Source organism: Limulus polyphemus, unplaced genomic scaffold (assembly GCF_000517525.1).
Source record: "Limulus polyphemus unplaced genomic scaffold, Limulus_polyphemus-2.1.2 Scaffold1541, whole genome shotgun sequence".
NCBI lineage: Eukaryota > Metazoa > Arthropoda > Merostomata > Xiphosura > Limulidae > Limulus > Limulus polyphemus.
Window position 1 is genome coordinate 195338 of NW_013667151.1, and position 18169 is coordinate 213506.

Below are 18169 nucleotides of genomic sequence, written 5' to 3' on the forward strand. Positions count from 1 at the left end.
GTTTATCCATGTCCCCTTTTTGTCAATAAACAATGTTGTATATCATAAGTGTCGTAATCTTGTTTATAATCAAACTTCGTTTTCCTTCGAACACATCGATTATCAAACCGAAGCATTACATAGATAAGTGATTAGTGATTCACGTGTTGGGTGTACACGAATGGTTGGCATTCCCGCACTGTGAATCCAAAGTTTCGTGTCTCGTTGCCGCAAAAACGCGCTTCGCACTCTGGGGCCGTGAGTGATAACCAGATGCCTCTATTCGGTCAGATAAGGGTAACCCAAGAGTTGGCGTTGGGTGCCGTTGATTCAGTTGCCCTTTTCTCTAATCTTTCAGTTCAAAATTAAGGACGGTTATCATAGCCTTTTGTTTAGCTTTGCGCGAATATCAGGAAACAAATAAAAAAAAATGTCCTCCAAGTTAATTTTTCATTCACCCACTCAACGACCAATTAATTATTAAATTGCTTGTTCTGGTAGAAGTCACACTTCTTTCTACTTCACAATTCCTTATCGAATGGCGATAAGGATATTGTTAATACCTGCCAATGTTGAACCGTGTAAGAAATTTACATGTAAAAAAAAACAACAACAAAAAACTTGCCGACTTTTAAGTAAAAGACAATTAGTAGTATTTAATACTAAAGTTTGTGAGACAGATATGAAAAAATATTAAATAAACTATAGAGTTTAGCAAATCACAATGAAATCTGCACGTTATTTAGCTTCTGTAAAATATATTTCTACTTGATTGTTATATCACTGTCGGTAACGAACTAAATCAAGTGAAGTTTAATCCAGTTGTTTCGAGAAATTTGCGTTTACTTGAGCATTTTAAATTCCATTTATTGTTAACTAATTTTTTTATAATTAAAATAATTAAAGGCTTTATTAATTATGGAAACGATAAGGCTAACAGTTTATTGTTCTCTTCAGCTTCTAGTGAAAATATAAAGTATATAATCTTAGGATATTGGGTAAAGAGTACCTAAAGTATTTCGTGTAACGGTGATTCTATTGTGTAATGGCTGGACACAATGTTGTATTACAACTGTCATGTCTTCCTAAGCCTAAATCCTAGTAGATAGTTCTTGACGTCATACCCATCAGCTCTGTGAAAGCAGCCTTGTATCCGAGTGACACATGAGTAAAATACACCTCTATTCTACAGTTCTTTCGTGAATAAGTAACTCTATGATTGTATAGCACTTCTGCATCTTCACGTAGTGTTTCTCAACTATCAGAAAATGTCAACAAGCCTTGATTAAAATATTTACATTTTGTAGTAAAATTTATTTGAAATATTAAGAAATAATGAATAGTTTATTATTTTCTAACCTGGAATAAGCACAACTTTTAGGTAAGAATTTTATCACTTTCAAATCAAGCATAAATTAACATTTTTTTACAGCCATTACATATTTTCCTTAACTAATGCCTAGTTTTAGTTAATTTATATTAGATTTCACATTTTTAATCGTAGTTGTTTGTTTGTTATCAAGCACAAAGCTTCATAATGGGTTGTCTGTACTCTGCCCACCACAGGTATCGAAACCCAATATTTAGCAATGTGAACCCCCAGAGTTACCACTGAGCTACTGGGGAGATTTTTATTCGTAATAAGCGGCTGAACGAAACCTAAACCTAGTATAACGTTATTGCCTTTGTTGTTTATGTATATGTTTATTTTTATGACAATAATTTTGATAATTTTTTATAGTTATTGTAAGTGCATGTTTGGAGAAATATTTTTCAGTTATTTAGTTACTTTAGTCAAATGTGGAATTTGAAGTAGCGCAACAGTTCCTGTTGTGTTAGGGTACAACATTGATTCATCATTAAGTAAGGTAGTACTTAATAGTAGGGATCGTTATGAAACAAAATGGCAGCTATAAAAATTGGCTGTTTAAAAACCACCTTTAGAAAATGTCTCAATATTAACAATGATTATTTCACAGTATTGGCTGAACAAAACTAAAGCTGATTGTACTTACAAAGTTGCCTAAATCGCTATATACGTGTTTATGAAGTAAATCAAAATTTCAACATTTGAACGAATTTTCATTTAAGTAAGTAAGTGACTTTTCCAGACAAGCGTACAAAAGAAATGACGAACCTTATCGCTCTACTTTTTTCACACAACTCCTACGTCTGTGGCCCCAATTATTCTTTTCTTGTCCCGAAAAGGATACTAGTAATATATATGAAACGGACGATGAACTACTTTGGGCATCAGTCTGAGGGTAGGTAGAGATCCTGATGAGTAAAATCGAATCGGGTATACGCACGCTCCACAATTGATATTGCTGTCGCACAACAATATAGCTAATAAAAAGGAAACAAGTATTATAAAAAAATTAAAATTATATAAAGACAGGTAGGGATTGATATATATGTAACATAGCTAAGAATAGTAATATAGAAAGCTTTAATGCTACAAAAAATATTGAAACAAAGTCAAAACTACAAAAACTGAGTTACTTAAAATTTCAAAAATGTTATCTCTACTTTATCAAATTACTTGAATTACGTTATTCTGAGCCAAAGAATGGATAAATGATTTTTAAATTTTAAGTAACTCAATTTTTGTAGTTTTGACTTTCTTGCTTCAATACGTTTTCTAGCATTAAAACTTTTTATATTACTATAGCTAGCTACTTGTCTTTATAAAATTTAATTTTTTTCATATATTACACTTGTATATTTGGAGATGTACAGATTAGAAACATGTATGTTTGTTTAGTCCTAGCGCTCTAGCTTTTATCCATTACTGCTAGGCCCGGCATGGCCAGGTGGTTAGGGCGCTCGACTCGCGGGTTCGAATCCCCGTCACACCAAACATGCTCGCCCTTTCAGCCGTGGGGGCGTTATAATGTGACGGTCAATCTTACTATTCGTTGGTAAAAGAATAGCCGAAGAGTTGGCGGTGGGTAGTGATGACTAGCTGCCTTCCCTCTAGTCTTACACTGCTAAATTAAGGACGGCTAGCGCAGATAGCCCTCGTGTAGCTTTGCGCGAAATTCAAAACAAACAAACAAACCATTACTGCTTCGTTACAACTTCTTACATTGTCTTCCTTAAAGTCATCGTAGCGTTTAGAGCGGAACGTGCATTGTTAAGGGCGTGGTGCAAGCACATTGTTAAGAAAATAAATCATTTATTCATGATGCTAGGAAACCCATCCTTGGCTAAATTTTTGTCCTGGTGTCATATCGTGTTTTATACTTTAAGTTGTGTACATCGTATTATGTCAACCACACAGTATCTTCCTTACATCGTATGATGTCAACCACACAATATCTTCCTTACAACCATATTATGTCAACCACACAATATCTTCCTTACATCGTATTATGTCAACCACACAGTATCTTCCTTACATCGTATTATGTCAACCACACAATATCTTCCTTACATCGTATTATGTCAACCACACAGTATCTTCCTTACACCATATTCAATCATTTGGATGCGCTTTACCAAGAAGTTTAACTTAGTTGGTTTGTCGATCAATTTCAGCTGTTTATTCTTTAAATACCAACCACAAAATGTTGTTTTGATAATAAAAGTATAAACTTGCTGTGTATTTGGATTTTGGAGATGAGTTCAATGGTTGTCATAGAATGCACAATCTTCAACAATTTTTGACGAATATCCTTTGAAAGTATATTTAATTAAAGGAAAATGATGGGAAAATATTTCCTAATTACATATGTATCGTAATCGTGAGACAGTGACTAAGGCTTTTACAGCTTTTTCTTGTTAATTGGGTTTATTTTTTATTTCCTACTTTGCTGGGAATAAGATAATTATGAAATTCCATTCCGTTTTTACAGGTTATTTTTTATGTATAGATTCCTTAATTGATTAACTCGGAACACGTTTTTTGTTTGTTTTAACTAAACCAATTATTGATTGTAACTTTGAGTACCGCGTTAGTTGCCACAAAGATTAGGTCTTATGTGTCCAACTTCGACACTCGGACGGGTACCCGTGCATCCCTAATATATATCAATTGTTTTTTGCCTTCAGTGAAATTCATTATGTGTATTCAACTACATTGCAACGCCACCTGTACAAATGTTATTATATTATTTTTCCTTTGTGCAGCAGGTTTTTTATTAAACAACAATATGCTTAGTTACTGTAATGTAGAACATAAACAACAACATCACAAAATAAACACACTGTATAAAACTCACACACATACAAGAAAAACAGGTTTTTGAATTTCTTGAAGCGAAAAGACCATAAAGCATGTAACCTTTGCAAGGTATTATACTAGCTTAGTGGTCTGAAGGTTTCTATCTACACTATAGATTTAAATAAAAAGTTTTAAAGAGTATGAAAACAAATTAAGGGACAGACACATCAACTTACTTCCTGTCTCTATGTAGAATGTGTGCTATTTTCTGATGTTTGTATTTTTATTTATTTTAATTTTTTAAGCTTTGATTTACAGGGTGTCCTATATATCTAGCCTCACAGGGAAATATGTCTTTTTTTTTTCCCCCATGGTTTGTTCATGGAGGTCATGGCACAGCTGAATGTATTCAAACCAGTCCCTTTGCATACCAACAAACTTACTATCTGGTATTTTTGCACACTTTCCTATCACACACAGATTATATGAAAAGTTTTATTTTCTTGTAGGTCCAGACTTTTGGAACATCCTGTATGTTAAATATGTTAGATATTATACTAAAGAATGGTACTAACTATTGAGATATTAAGAGAGTTGCTTTTGAGAACTCTTAAAATTAGCTTACATTGACATTAAGTTGTATATATTTTTGCTGTCATCTACTAAAGTTTAATATTTGCTTTTTGTAAATATAAATATTTTTCATATAGGATTAGCTTCCAGTTTTCATTGCTATAAATAATTTTATATTGCATTTCAGAAAATATACTTATATTTGTGATTTATCTTTTGACAGTAGAAGGCTAGTTGCTGATATTTCTAGTTGTTGCAATGAATTTGAAGTAACAGTATGTGTGTGTGCCTGTAATTTAGTTGAACAAGTGAACAGATACCTTGCAGATATGATTGTTAAACACAGGAGTTCTGCATTTTCTGATAATCCTCTGTATAAAACGTTAAGGCAAATTAGTAAATAAATATATGTGGTGTGCTGAAGAACACACACAGAGGGATTGTTGCTTTTATTGCTTCTAATTCTCAAATTGCTGTTCTTGAAAATATTTGAGTGTGCTTGAGACATAAGTACTGAACACTATCTAACATTACTTGTGTTGTTTTAATGCACCTACTACTGATGTGGCCATTAGATATTCCATGGGTCACGGTCTGTCATAGAAGACGTTACTTTTTAAATGACCTGTAAGAAGTCCAAAGATGGTAAAACAGGGCTTCTTGGTGGACATTTCACTCCACTTCGACTTCCTGGTCCCATTCTTTTGGAGCCAGACACTTGAAATACTTAGCCAATGAAATATTTTTTTCACAACAAACAGCCAGAAACTGTATGATTTTGAATCAGATTTACCAGTGTCATTACTGTCAAAAAAGTATTGACCAATTAAAAGAGCACCCAATGATAAAAACTGCAATATCACTCATATATCATTTTATATGTGGCTTTCACCCAATTGGGAGGGGGGTTGATCAAATTGGGAATGTTACCTTTGAAGTAAAAAATAACTTCTTCACTGAAACAAAAGTTTTGTGTGAATCCTGAAAGTGGAGCAAGTAACCACTCAAAGAAATCCACTCTTCTTATTCAAGATAAATTACTATGTTGCATGTCTTTTAATAATCTTATATATTTTGATAAATGAATATACAGTTATCAAATTTTAAAATTACACCACAAAAAACAGTCCATATATCTCCACTTCAATCATTTCCAAGTTAAATAATAGTAGTCATGTTAAATTTATGGTCAGTATTAAAATTTGCAAGACAAACTGAAATCACATTAATTTATTAACTAAATGTGCACGGAATCGATATGACCCATATTGAAGAATGAATACTGACTCTAATTCTGAATTTACTACATGTATCTACATGAAATGTGAAAAGCTTTTAGTGAAAAGTCTGTTTTACACAAAAAATCAGATGTGTTAAAAAGTACCTGTACTAAAGATATGTATGTGAGCTAACAATGTCAGTGTGACTGGAACTAACAAGTTGAAGCGAAAGGAGATATTCTTGTGAAGAATAAGAACATTTTGACCATTATACAGTTTGCATAATTCCCAAAACCTTCAAAATACATACCTCAGTTTCTTCAGCATCCCTATATATTGTATCTGGTATTTACTCTCTTCCACTATGCTAAATCAGCAGTGTAGGATAATGTGAATAATTGACAACTCTAAAATGAAACACACATAATACCACATTGAATGGCAATCTGTAAAAGGCATTGTGGCATGCACACTTTGATTCTTACCTGTGTACATAGGGTTAAGCCAATATATTGGGTCTACTCTTTTTAAGTTTTACAAACCATTTACATTTAATATATACTTAAGATAATCTTTGACTTTCAGCTTTTAGATGAATTTGAATGAAAAACAGTTTTTATATTTGAAAATTAGTTCTACCTAAAATCTTAAAACTTACTAACATTTTGATCATTCGAAGAAATATAGAATGAAATATTTATGACCAGTTCAGATGTTCACGAAAAAATATGTTTTCTGGTTTTTTCAGGCTTTTCAGCAGAAATGTTTTGTCAACATGCTTGTAAAAATCAAGCTCTGCACTACGATGAAGTATATGTTTAACCCTACTTCTCTACTTGTGATTTTATTTCCATTTACTTGTTTAAAAAAACATTCTCCATTATCTGTTGCCTTTTTTCTTTTCACTTGTATGATCACAATAAAATCATCATCAATCCTTATTGTCTACCCACTCCACAGCAAAACAGAACTTGTATCTTTAATGCAATTATTGTCTTATAGCTTTCTCTCGACTTTAATTAGTATTTGAATCACCCATTTTAGAATGAGTCAGTAATGGTCCTTCAAATGAATATTGAATCATAACTCCTTTCATCCATTCTTGTTGTACTGTTCTGAACATATGTGATGATAGGTTGTTATAACTCCTCTTGAGGCCATGCTGAAGTTAAACTGAATGTTGTTAAACACAGAGATAATGTTTAACTGAACACTTCCTTTGCTAAGCCTGAAATATTTTATTTAAAAACTAGGATAGTTTAAATATGTATGTGGTTTAATATGTAATATTTCTAGGAGTGATTTTAGACTTAATAATTGTAAAGGTATACATTATACATATACTCATTAAATTCCAGTGTAATTAAAGCATTAATCTAGCTTGTGAAGCATAGTTAGTTTCATGGAAGTTGGATATTTTTAAAACATTAGTTAGGGTAGGGTAGCATTATTAAGTAAAGTGATTACACAAGTGCATGGAATTTAAAACAAAAGGAATAATTATAATTCTACCGCATGAGTGAGGTAAAGACTCCAAAAATATGCTTGGTTAATTTAAGTTATGGTTAACATCCCTCACTGAAAATTTTCTTTTCTACTCACCTGTTATTTGCTATTATGAGTCTAGTGCTAGATGGTGAATAAGTAAAATTTAGTTAATCAAGAAATTAAACTTACAAGTTATTTCTTATAAAACAAATAATATTAAATATTAAAACACATTTGGCAGAATATTTTAAGTGGTGTTTACACATGGCAGGTAAGTACAAAAACAGAGTTCAGTAACACATTTTATTTAGAAATAGTATTTACCCCTATAGTTAAAGGTATATAATTTCATAACATATATTTTACTGAGAAATACCCTTTTCTTTTCCTAAAACACTTGCATATGGTTACTTTTACTAGTATCAATATGGCTGCCTACAGAGGAAGCACTAAAGTTCAAAGCAGCTTTGATTTGGCTGCCATCTGGTGACAGAATGTTTAAATTAGCAAATTACTAATGTACATTGGAAAAAAAAGATAATGATTAAAGAATTAAATAAAGAGCTAAGTAATTCAATTTGGATACCCAACAGAAAGTTTAAAAAGTTCATAACTTTTCAAATCCTCTTTTGGTGATATATTCAGAAAATTTCGTTAAGTTACTCAAAAAGTTAAAATGAAGTTTTTAAGATTCAAGAGCCTCCACCTAGTGACAATATTAAAAGTTTGGGTTAGACCCTTGTGAGTAACAACAAACAAATTTATGAAGATGTGAGCCCCCAGTAGTTACCATCCCATGATAATTGATTTGAAGTTTCAATTTACAGATATATAAAGAAATGAAACTTTGAGAATAAGTCAAAATGCAGCATATGTAATTTGTAGCACTTTTCATAAGTTTAGAAGTTTATTTTTGCTTATACACATGTGCATGTAGAGTTAGTAATAGTGAACCCTCATGCACTGATAGCCATACAGTAAACACTTCAGATGTTAGACAAATTTAATATTCATGCAAATAGAATTAATGAAGATTTTGTTACTTGTAGTTTAATTGTCCTTTATTGCAGGGTTCATTATGACCTCTCTACACACACTTATATAGAGAATTTTATATTTAACCAAATCATTTAAATTAGAAAGTTTCTAAACTTTTAATAAAAGTCCAACAATGCTCCCTGGTGACTTAGTAATAAGTTGGAGGGCTTATGACACTAAAACTCGGGGTTTGATCCTAGCAGTAGGTACAGTACAAATTATGTAGTCATGATTAATACTTATCGTTTTAGGGTGCTGCATAAACATTTTTCCTTTTTCAAACATCAAAACTAGGTAAAACTCGGATGGTTAGTAGGTTTATTGCTTGTGTCATCTTATTATATAGATGACTATGATTGTGATTTTGTTTCCATGATGTAAACTTCGATTACCACAGATATTCATTTGGTGGCATAATTATTCTGTCTTAAACTGTAGCTATAATATCAAGTGTATTTTCGGCACTAGTCGAATGAAATTTTGTGAACGTTGATAATGAGATTAAACTACAAGTTCACAAACAAGATAAATTTTCCTTAGTTTTGGAACTAGCTTTTTTAAGTTTCTTTAGTATCGTGTATAATGAAACATTATATTATATTATTTTTTTTGTAATAGCTAAAATAGTATAGAAATGTATATACACAAATTGTTCTTTTTTATTTTTTACTAAAAGGACACAAAAAGTACCTTTTTTTTTATAACTTATCAATAGAATTTAAATAGTAACACCACAGCACCTTTCTTTGCTCTCAGTAAATGCAAAAACCTACCTTACTTCCAATCTCCTGTAGGTAGTCTCAGTAGTTATACTCCAACTGTGCTTAGTAGCAACAGTGATACCTTTGAGCTTGGAGTGTCCCGACCTATTCACAGAGAAACCCTACCCCCTGCACCCCAACAGGAATCAACCAACTCTGAAAATGATGAAGAGATGCTCAAACCTGCTGACCCAGAGGACATCTCATCTTGGTCATCTTCTACAACTTCTGATCTTTTATTCTAAGGTAAATTCTACATTGAAACAATTATTGTTCATTGTTTTTACTGAATCACTGAAGCTAATTTTACCACTCAAGTTTATTCCTACCATATTGCTTGTTCAGATCTTTTTCTGAGATAATTTTAATAATATTGTAAGCTGTCTGTTTGAGTAGAAAGTGAATTATTTTACTTTATGAAAAAAGGGTAGTCAAAGTTTGAATGTATTAAAGACTTTTCTCAGTGGAATTATGTATTACATCTGTTCTTACTTGTAGTGATGAAACAGTAAAAATTAAATAAAAGCAACAAACAGGGACACAAAGTTTACAAATCATTAAAAAAGTATAGAGTTACATCTTTTATTGGAAAAACTAAAAGTGTTATACAGAGGGGTATTCATGATATATGGTAAGAATACAAGGATAAATGCCTAGGCCTCAGCTCTTCCACCAGTGTTCTGTGTTCTTCCCTTTGTTTTAATTTTCTTCCTAAAGTTCAAACAATGACTTCTTAGGGGTTATGCGAGATAGGCAAAAGCCATGAAATATATCTGTGAGGAATATAGCATGAATTCCTGTTTGTACTTGAATCTTGCATAGTTACTGGCATGTTGGCTTAAGCCTGTATTACCTTGATGAAATTATATCTTATCGATAGCCAGTCTAAGCAGAAGTTGGTATTTTCTTGCATTACAGTGGTGTTAGCATGTCAACTTGTTGGTATACAAGGTTCATCTTGGCATTTTTTCTCAACTCTTCAAATGTTGTATTTATCATTATAGCTACAACCATAAATCCCCTGGAAAAATCTTGAAATGTTAATCACTTGGTAATGAATTGCCTGGATTTTTGCCAATGCTTATGTGGATTCATGTAAGTTATTAGCATATTTCCACTTACCATATGCTAGATACTACTCGTAAAGATTTTTAACAGTTGATCTTTTGTTCTGCTGTGTGCTTTTGTAGACCTAAGTCTCTATGAATTATCTTGTTTAAAATTCCAAAGGAGGTTTCTACTTTAGCTGCAATGCTCTTGGGTTATGTCTAGTGACAAGCTGTTTAGTATGCTGGACTGTGAAAGTGAGGACCCATGGTTTACATACCATTGCTACTAAAAATGCCTTCTACACTTTGGCGTGTTACAAGAGTGGCAGTCAAATTCAGTTACATTAGTAGCCCAAGAGTGTGGCAGTGGATGCTGTTGGCTAGCTGCCTTCTCTCTATCAGTTCAAAATTAGGGACAGCTAGTGGATGTAGTCTTTTTGTAGCTTTACATGAATTCCTGAAATAAACTCTAGCTCCAAGAGTGTAACTCATAGCTGGAATCATGCTTTCCTTGTTTTATTGATATAGTTCAACACTGCAGATACACAGTTCTTGGAAATGCTAAAATGTTCTTTGCATTTGAAATCCCTGAATTGTTATTCTCCTAGATGAGGTTAATTTCCACTTACAAAACACCTCACTTTAACCAGATTGCAACAGTAGGTTTAGGACTTTTAACCTATGTAATTACAGGCCATCTGTTAAGTGCTTAGATCTGCATATTATTACCTAAGTTTATAAACAACCCTGTGTTTGTATGAAACTGTATAAACTTGTGAGGATGTAATATTAAACATTTAAAGTTTTTACATCTATATCACACTGTAAAAATGAATGGATATAAATAAAACTTTGAGACATGTTTCAAGCAATAAAAACAATAATATCAATTTAACCCAGTAAATCAGTAACTGTATTTTGTTATTTCTTGTATAAATTATCTCTGGTTTCATATTATAATGTAAGTGCATCTTTTAGTTATGAAAAAAATATCTAAACAGTCTTTTTCCTAAATTTGTTACTAGCTGATTTTTGTGGAATAGTGACACATGGTAAATGAAATGTATGATTTAATTGCAACAACTTTTGTTTTTCTAGCCCTGAAAAGTACCAGGATCTTAAGAAAATAACATATAATGGCTGTGGCCAGTAAACTAAGGGACAATGCTGTTAGGCTTGGCTTTGATATTGGACCATATGATTGACAAGTTTTAAAACAGATATTACTGATAGTTTTGAATGTTATTAGTGAGGAAGTGGACTTTTCCTATCTCTAATAAAAAAAAGAATTTTTTTTTAGTAATTCTACATACAAACATTTACAGTCATAGTCCTAGAGACTGAAAGTAAACTAATCTTTACTATTACTAATGAAATACAAAGATAAGTTTTTTGATGCATATTAAGAATATTCAGTGTTATTTTATATCAAGATTGCTTTGTTAATATATGTAAAATAGGAACATCTTTATAGCTAGCCTAAGTCTTTCATAATTTTTGGTATCAGAACAAAAACAACTTCAGTTAGTGCAGATAAAAATCCTGATTTTCTTTTTTAACTGTCATGTGGCCTTAGATTATGAGATTTTTTGTGTTAACAAATTTAATGTAACAATGTATATACAAACCTTACTAATTTTGATAAATGATCATTTAACTGTTAATTGGCAGATAATGTTGTTATCAACTTGTTCAGTAATAAAAGAGTATTCAGTTCATGGTCGTACTTATTGGTAAGAAAGCTAAAGGGAGGACACGGACATTAAGGTAATTATCAAAATATCAGCCTCAGTGAAACTCACTTTTCTACCTGTTACTTTAAAAAAGTTAATTTCCTTTCTGGACACATTAATATTAACTTGTCATTTTCTTTTTTTTCAAGTGTTTAGCTTTTTGAATAAAATGTTCACCATTTTTAACCTTTTCTAATTTGGAAGTGGTTATCTTGTTTAGGTACTAACTGTTATCAGTATGTATGTACATATATTGCTTGATCTGCCAATATCTGAGCTTATTACATTTCAAGTACTGTACTTTCAAAATTTATGATAAAAGCACTTAGTACGTACATAAACTTACTTTACTTTTCCTACTACTGGTGTAACAGTAGTGAACTGAAGAATGTGTGAAACTTTTAAGGGTGAAGATATTTGTGTTTTGCATTTATATTTCAAAGTTGGATAAATGATACCTCACCAGCAGTAATCTTTTTCGTGTTAGTTTTCTTTGGGACCATTTGGATTGTATGACTCCTAATTTCCAGCATATTAAAAAAACATACTTGAGTGGACCACTGTTTATAAATTTGGCAGAAACTATTTTCTTAAAATATATATTTTGAGGTGTAAACAATTTAAAATTTTACATACACAGAAGAGGTTCAAGTATGTAGTTTTTATTCCTTTCCATTGCTACATGAATATCTCAAAGATTAAATCTTGTTCCTGGATAATTAATAGTAAGGATTTTAGTATTATTATATATTAAGATTGCTTTGTTATTATATGTAAAATAGGAACTACTTTAAAGCTAGCCTATGTCTTTCATAATTTTTGGTATTAAAACAAAATTTCAGTCAGTGCAGAGAATAATCCTTATTCAGTCATTTGAGAGGAAATGTTTGATGGAGCAAATGATAGCAGTTCAGGAAGTGTCAATGAATTTATTTAATTGCACACTAAACTATTTTGTATGCTAAATTGTCAAGTGTGATAGTTGTTACACATTATAATCTCAGTTGCTTATGAATTTGATAAAAGATTAGCAATATGTTTAAATTTTATATTTATTTTCTTCTGATTGTTTTGACACTGATTGACAAGGTTTGTTATCCACTATACATCTGAAGCTTTCATTAATCCAATATTATGCATAGTTTTTGTTGTGAAAGTAATTAATGTGTATGTAGAATATGCTGATAAATCTTGAGTGAAGAAGTGAGGGTTTCAAAGTCTAGTTTTAGTGCTTAACAACTTTGATAATGTACCCTTAAAACTGACTTAGCAATTGAAAAAATTGTGAATTTTAGATTGTTCTTAAACTTTAAGAACTACACTTTCATAAAAATTGTTTTTGGTGTGTTAGTGGTTGATGTGCTTTGTCAAAAATATTGGTTATCAAAGAGAGCAGTGGTCTATAATGAATGATAAATGTGTATTTATAATACTGTGTGTTCACTCTCAACCACTTTAGTTTTGTACATAAACAGGCATGGTAATACCTTATACAAGTTTTATAAATGTTACATATCATAAACCGTACGATCATTATGTTTAGTAACTTGTATGAACAAGTTTTAATTTTTTTGAACTGGCAAAAGATACCATAAATGTTTGAATATTTATATACAAAAGCATAAGTGTATTCCATATAATTTGGTGTTAAAGCTTATTTTGCATCTTCTGTAAGCTTTTCAAAATATTCATTTTCAGTATTAATAAAAAAAGTTGTAGTAACACATGCAGATTTATTATTTATGGATAAAAACTATTTCCATATCACATTGTTTATTGTAAATGTGTGTAATCCACCTAAAGTGCTATTTCAAAATAGAATTAAAATTCTAAGTCATGAACTAAAATTTTTTTTCATGTCTTGTGCTTAAAGTTTTTACATGATACATACTATCAGGAATGGGCTCTTCATGGTGGTAAAACAGATCCAAAATGAATACTTGTTCGAGGGTGTACACATTGACTTTTTGAGCCAATTAAAAATACTAGTAATTGTTGCTGATAAAGTATTATTCAAATCCAAGACCTTTAAAGCTTTCTTTTTAACTGTACATACTAAAAATTCTTGTTTTAAGATTCAACTTGTTTCTATAAAATAAAGTATTATCTTCCAGTAAATATTTGATAATCAAAATAATTTTTTTTTGAACTTCAAGCCACAGATTTATTTCAAGTAAGTTATGATACAAAGACCTGTGGTAGTTGAATTTAACAAAGCAACTGTATCTAGATCTTAACGGTTGGACTTCGCCACACGTTCCAATTCATCTTTTTTCTTGATAGCATAGCTGTTGGACGAACCCTGAAATATTAACAAGTTAATTTGAAAATTTTTTTTTAATTTAACAAAAATTAACAGTTCACTGCAAAGAACCTCCAACATATAATACATATATTTACAGAATCAAGTTATGTTTGGAGGTTCACCTAACTGTACATAAGCATCTTATAAAAATTAACCCAATCTACAGAATTCAAATAAACTTTAGAGTAAACATTTGGAAAGGGGGGGGGGGGGAATACAAAAACAAACTTGTTTCTTTTTGTTTGATTATTGACAGACCTACTCAGTTTTTCTAATCTGAATGAACTAACTACAACAACACTGTTGGGTGTTACATCGATTATCTACTCCAAAACAACACATCTTTCCAATAAATTTATACAGTACACAAGTCATGCTCTTCAACCGTTACATTGAAATAAGGTGTACTTATAGTTTGACATGAAAAATTAATAAACCATCTACAGCTATCTATCAGTTTTCTCCAAAATTTCTTATTCTAAAAAAATTAATGGTCAACTAAACACTAATATGCACAAATTTTCTGCTAGATGATTTTTAAGCATAGCTACTTCAGGGCTATCATGATAGACAAGAGGGAAGGCAGCTAGTCAATGCCACCCACCACAAACTTGTGGGTTACTCTATTGGAATGGTGGGATTTGATTTTTTTTTATTTTGTCAGTAAGGAGGTATGAACCATAAATCCACAGCCTGATACACTAACCACTGCACTTAGCCCAATGATTTTGTAAACCAACCAGGTGGTGGTATAATCCCATCACACTCCAATAGTGAGTTTGTTGGTCTGAAGTTAAGATCTGATGTTAATATTCTCACCTGGTTACTTTCAAAGTACTCTTAAAATGAATTGAACTGAACATTTGCTAATTCATTCAAGTTAACTTTGTTTACAGCTATTAGGTGAAGGCAGACCAAAAACAGCTTTTCTTCTATGCCAGTCTTTGTTTGTTGATCGAGGTATTGATTTTTTCTGGGACATTTACTCCAATACTTCTTGTTATGCCTTCTAACAAGTATAAACATATGTATAGGTATGGAAAAAATATTACCAATTCATAGTTGGGGTATAACATAATTAGGCTAAAGAGAGCCAATATACAACAGGACAAAAATGTTCCCCAACCAATCATTTTAACAGGCATTAAGTTAAATTGTAGTATGGATAAAAGTACAGAATTCAATAGTTTACTAGGAAGTGCATCTTAAGGGTCCTATACTGGTACACCAGGCTAATTTACACAAAAGCTGGAGTGATTACCCTTGCAGCATTAATAAGTTCATCAGCTAGGCACTCAGCAATGGTCTTGATGTTTCGGAAGGATGATTCTCGTGCTCCAGTGCAGAGTAACCAAATGGCTTGGTTAACACGACGGAGAGGAGAAACATCCACAGCCTGTCTCCTGACTGTTCCGGCTCGGCCAATACGAGTGGAGTCTTCTCTTGGTCCACTGTTAATGATGGCATTGACCACAACTTGGAGGGGATTCTGTTGAGTTTTATTATTATTATTAAATGAGTAGCAACAAATGTAACACTTTAGCTAGATTAATAAATAACGAGTTTTTCCCATCATCAGTCCCTCACCAGTTTTTGTTTGTTTGTTTAGGAGTTAAACTAAATGTCATGATAAGATCTTGAGGAATAGTTTAATTCCCTGAACTACTATCATTAATCATCCTAGCTAATAAATCTATGAGTACAGTATACATTCAAGGAAAACAACTAACTTCAAAAATTTTTTAGTATTGTTAAAATGTTAGAAAAGCAAGTTAAATTTTCTATTTTATTTTGATGGTTATCTTGTACGAAACTATGAAATCAAATAATGAACTGTTCAAGTAAGACTATTGTACTAGTTCTTGTTTACAAGCTGTTCCATTACCAAAGCTTCATACAGCAACTTCTCATCAAAGCAAGATCTCTATATTGATGAACTAAGAATTTCTTATTTTTAACTTTTGCAGTCAACATCCACAATCTTTAGCTCATGCGACCACAGAAGAATGTAAACTGTACATGTATTTTTATTGTTATTATACATCTAAGGTTGTTTACAGGTAAAGCTAAATTAAATATGGAACAAATTTTACACAACAAAAAGCTTCCTAGGTATTTAGCAGACTTGACCTTGGAACCACCAATATTATCTGCACGAGAATCAAGTAGATATGTGGTATCTCTATAACTGCAACTATTGTTGTTGTTTTTTACTTACCTCACCAGTTAGTAGGTGAATTATTTCAAAAGCATGCTTAACAATTCGTACTGCCATTAGCTTTTTGCCATTGTTACGTCCATGCATCATCATGGAATTAGTCAGTCGCTCAACAATTGGACACTGAGCCTTACGAAATCGTTTGTTGGCATAGCGACCCGAGGAATGCGGCAGGTATCTGGCATACTTTTCTTTAACAGCAATGTAGTCCTGGTGGGGGAGAAAAAAAAAAGGATACCTTTTAAAATATTTTTTGAAAAACAATTATTAATTTCAGCACGTTTATCAGAACTATCAGTAGTTTATTATCTGTTACTTGAGATTTGAAAACAAAAGGCAATTAAATTTGATTAGGCACCGTACATATACACATTATTCCTAGATTCTAAGCATACTTTAACCATAAATTAACATGACAACAGTAAACAATTTTGTTTTAGTTAGAATATTATAATAAAAATATAACTATGCTACTCCTTTTATTCACCCCTTTATTACTTTTTCAAATTCTAAAACGTACCTTGAATTTTAGCCGATTAGCTCAGCCAAAATGAAAACAATCTTGTCCATTACTCAACATCAATACAAAGAATAATAATGTATATTTTGTTTTATTTTGCTACGTGTTGGTTACAAGGTCGGTAAAATTAACAGGGTTGAAAAAAATAACAGATAAAATATAAAAAACTTGATATTCATTCAGGTTTCAGTGGTTATGCATATGAAATTTGAAAATTGTAAGATTGAAACAAGTATTTTTAATCTTAACATAAAAATCATCTTGCACTCCAAACTGGGTTAATTTGAGTCAAACTCTGAATCCATAAATTCACAAAAAATCTTTAATAAAAAATTACACTAAAAAGCAACTTTCTTGTGTACAACTAACTTCCAATGTTCACTAAAAGATTGCCAAACTTAATGAAGATACACTTACACTAAACGTTAGTGTGTAGCCTATACTCTCAGTTCCCTGGTGGTTGCAAGGTCCTTCATAATGACCAAGCTTGTATACAGTTCAGTTAATACAGTTACTTATTAATATGGGAGATTTTAGTGTAACTTAAATCTTTTGAAGTAAGTTTTAGTATAATGCCACATCAAATATTCACATCACATTTCCATATTACTGCTACCAATAATAATTTTGTTCCATAGTAATCTCAACACAAAAATTTAAAGTTGGCTGCTCATATAAAAGGAACATATATTAATTTTGACTAATCCTTATGTTAGTAATAATAAAATTTAAGTTGAGTTAAGACTTTTTCTAAACTACTTCAGCAACAATGGCTTTCTAAATTCTAGAATAATGTGAATTACAGAAAGCTGTATGAATAATTTTTATACTATTTATACAATAGTCCATATTTTAGTATGAAGCCACTATTCTTGCAATTTACAAACCATAACCTACAACTTTTGGGTGTATATATCAAGTACTTGTCTTTTGATAAATTACTATATGGATTAGTTTTTTAAACCTTTCAAAAAACATGCTGACCTATAGAGGGAAAAACTATTAACAATACTCCATGAAAATAGCACTTTTTAGGACCTGATACTAAAAAATGTCAACTTAAAAAGTACGGTTAAAATCTGTATTTTCTAAAAAGGATGAAAGAAGGGGGTACTAATTT

General features: G+C 31.4%; 2 protein-coding genes across 3 annotated transcripts in view; one reads left to right on the forward strand and one right to left on the reverse strand.

Moving 5' to 3' along the window:
• The window catches only part of LOC106464015, a 54480-nt gene extending 41249 nt beyond the window's left edge, over nt 1-13231 (forward strand). For both annotated transcript variants that reach the window (XM_013924119.2, XM_013924120.2), the window contains 2 exons: nt 9258-9470; nt 11372-13231. In XM_013924119.2, coding sequence (XP_013779573.1) covers nt 9258-9469 — 212 coding nt within the window. In that variant the 3' untranslated portion in view covers nt 9470; nt 11372-13231. The remainder of the gene's footprint in view (nt 1-9257; nt 9471-11371) is intronic.
• Nucleotides 13232-14143: 912 nt separating this feature from the next.
• The window catches only part of LOC106464016 (40S ribosomal protein S5), a 13283-nt gene continuing 9257 nt past the window's right edge, over nt 14144-18169 (reverse strand). The window contains exons 3-5 of the mRNA XM_013924122.2: nt 16530-16739; nt 15573-15800; nt 14144-14308 (exon numbers count right to left, since the gene is read on the reverse strand). Coding sequence (XP_013779576.1) covers nt 14240-14308; nt 15573-15800; nt 16530-16739 — 507 coding nt within the window. The 3' untranslated portion in view covers nt 14144-14239. The remainder of the gene's footprint in view (nt 14309-15572; nt 15801-16529; nt 16740-18169) is intronic.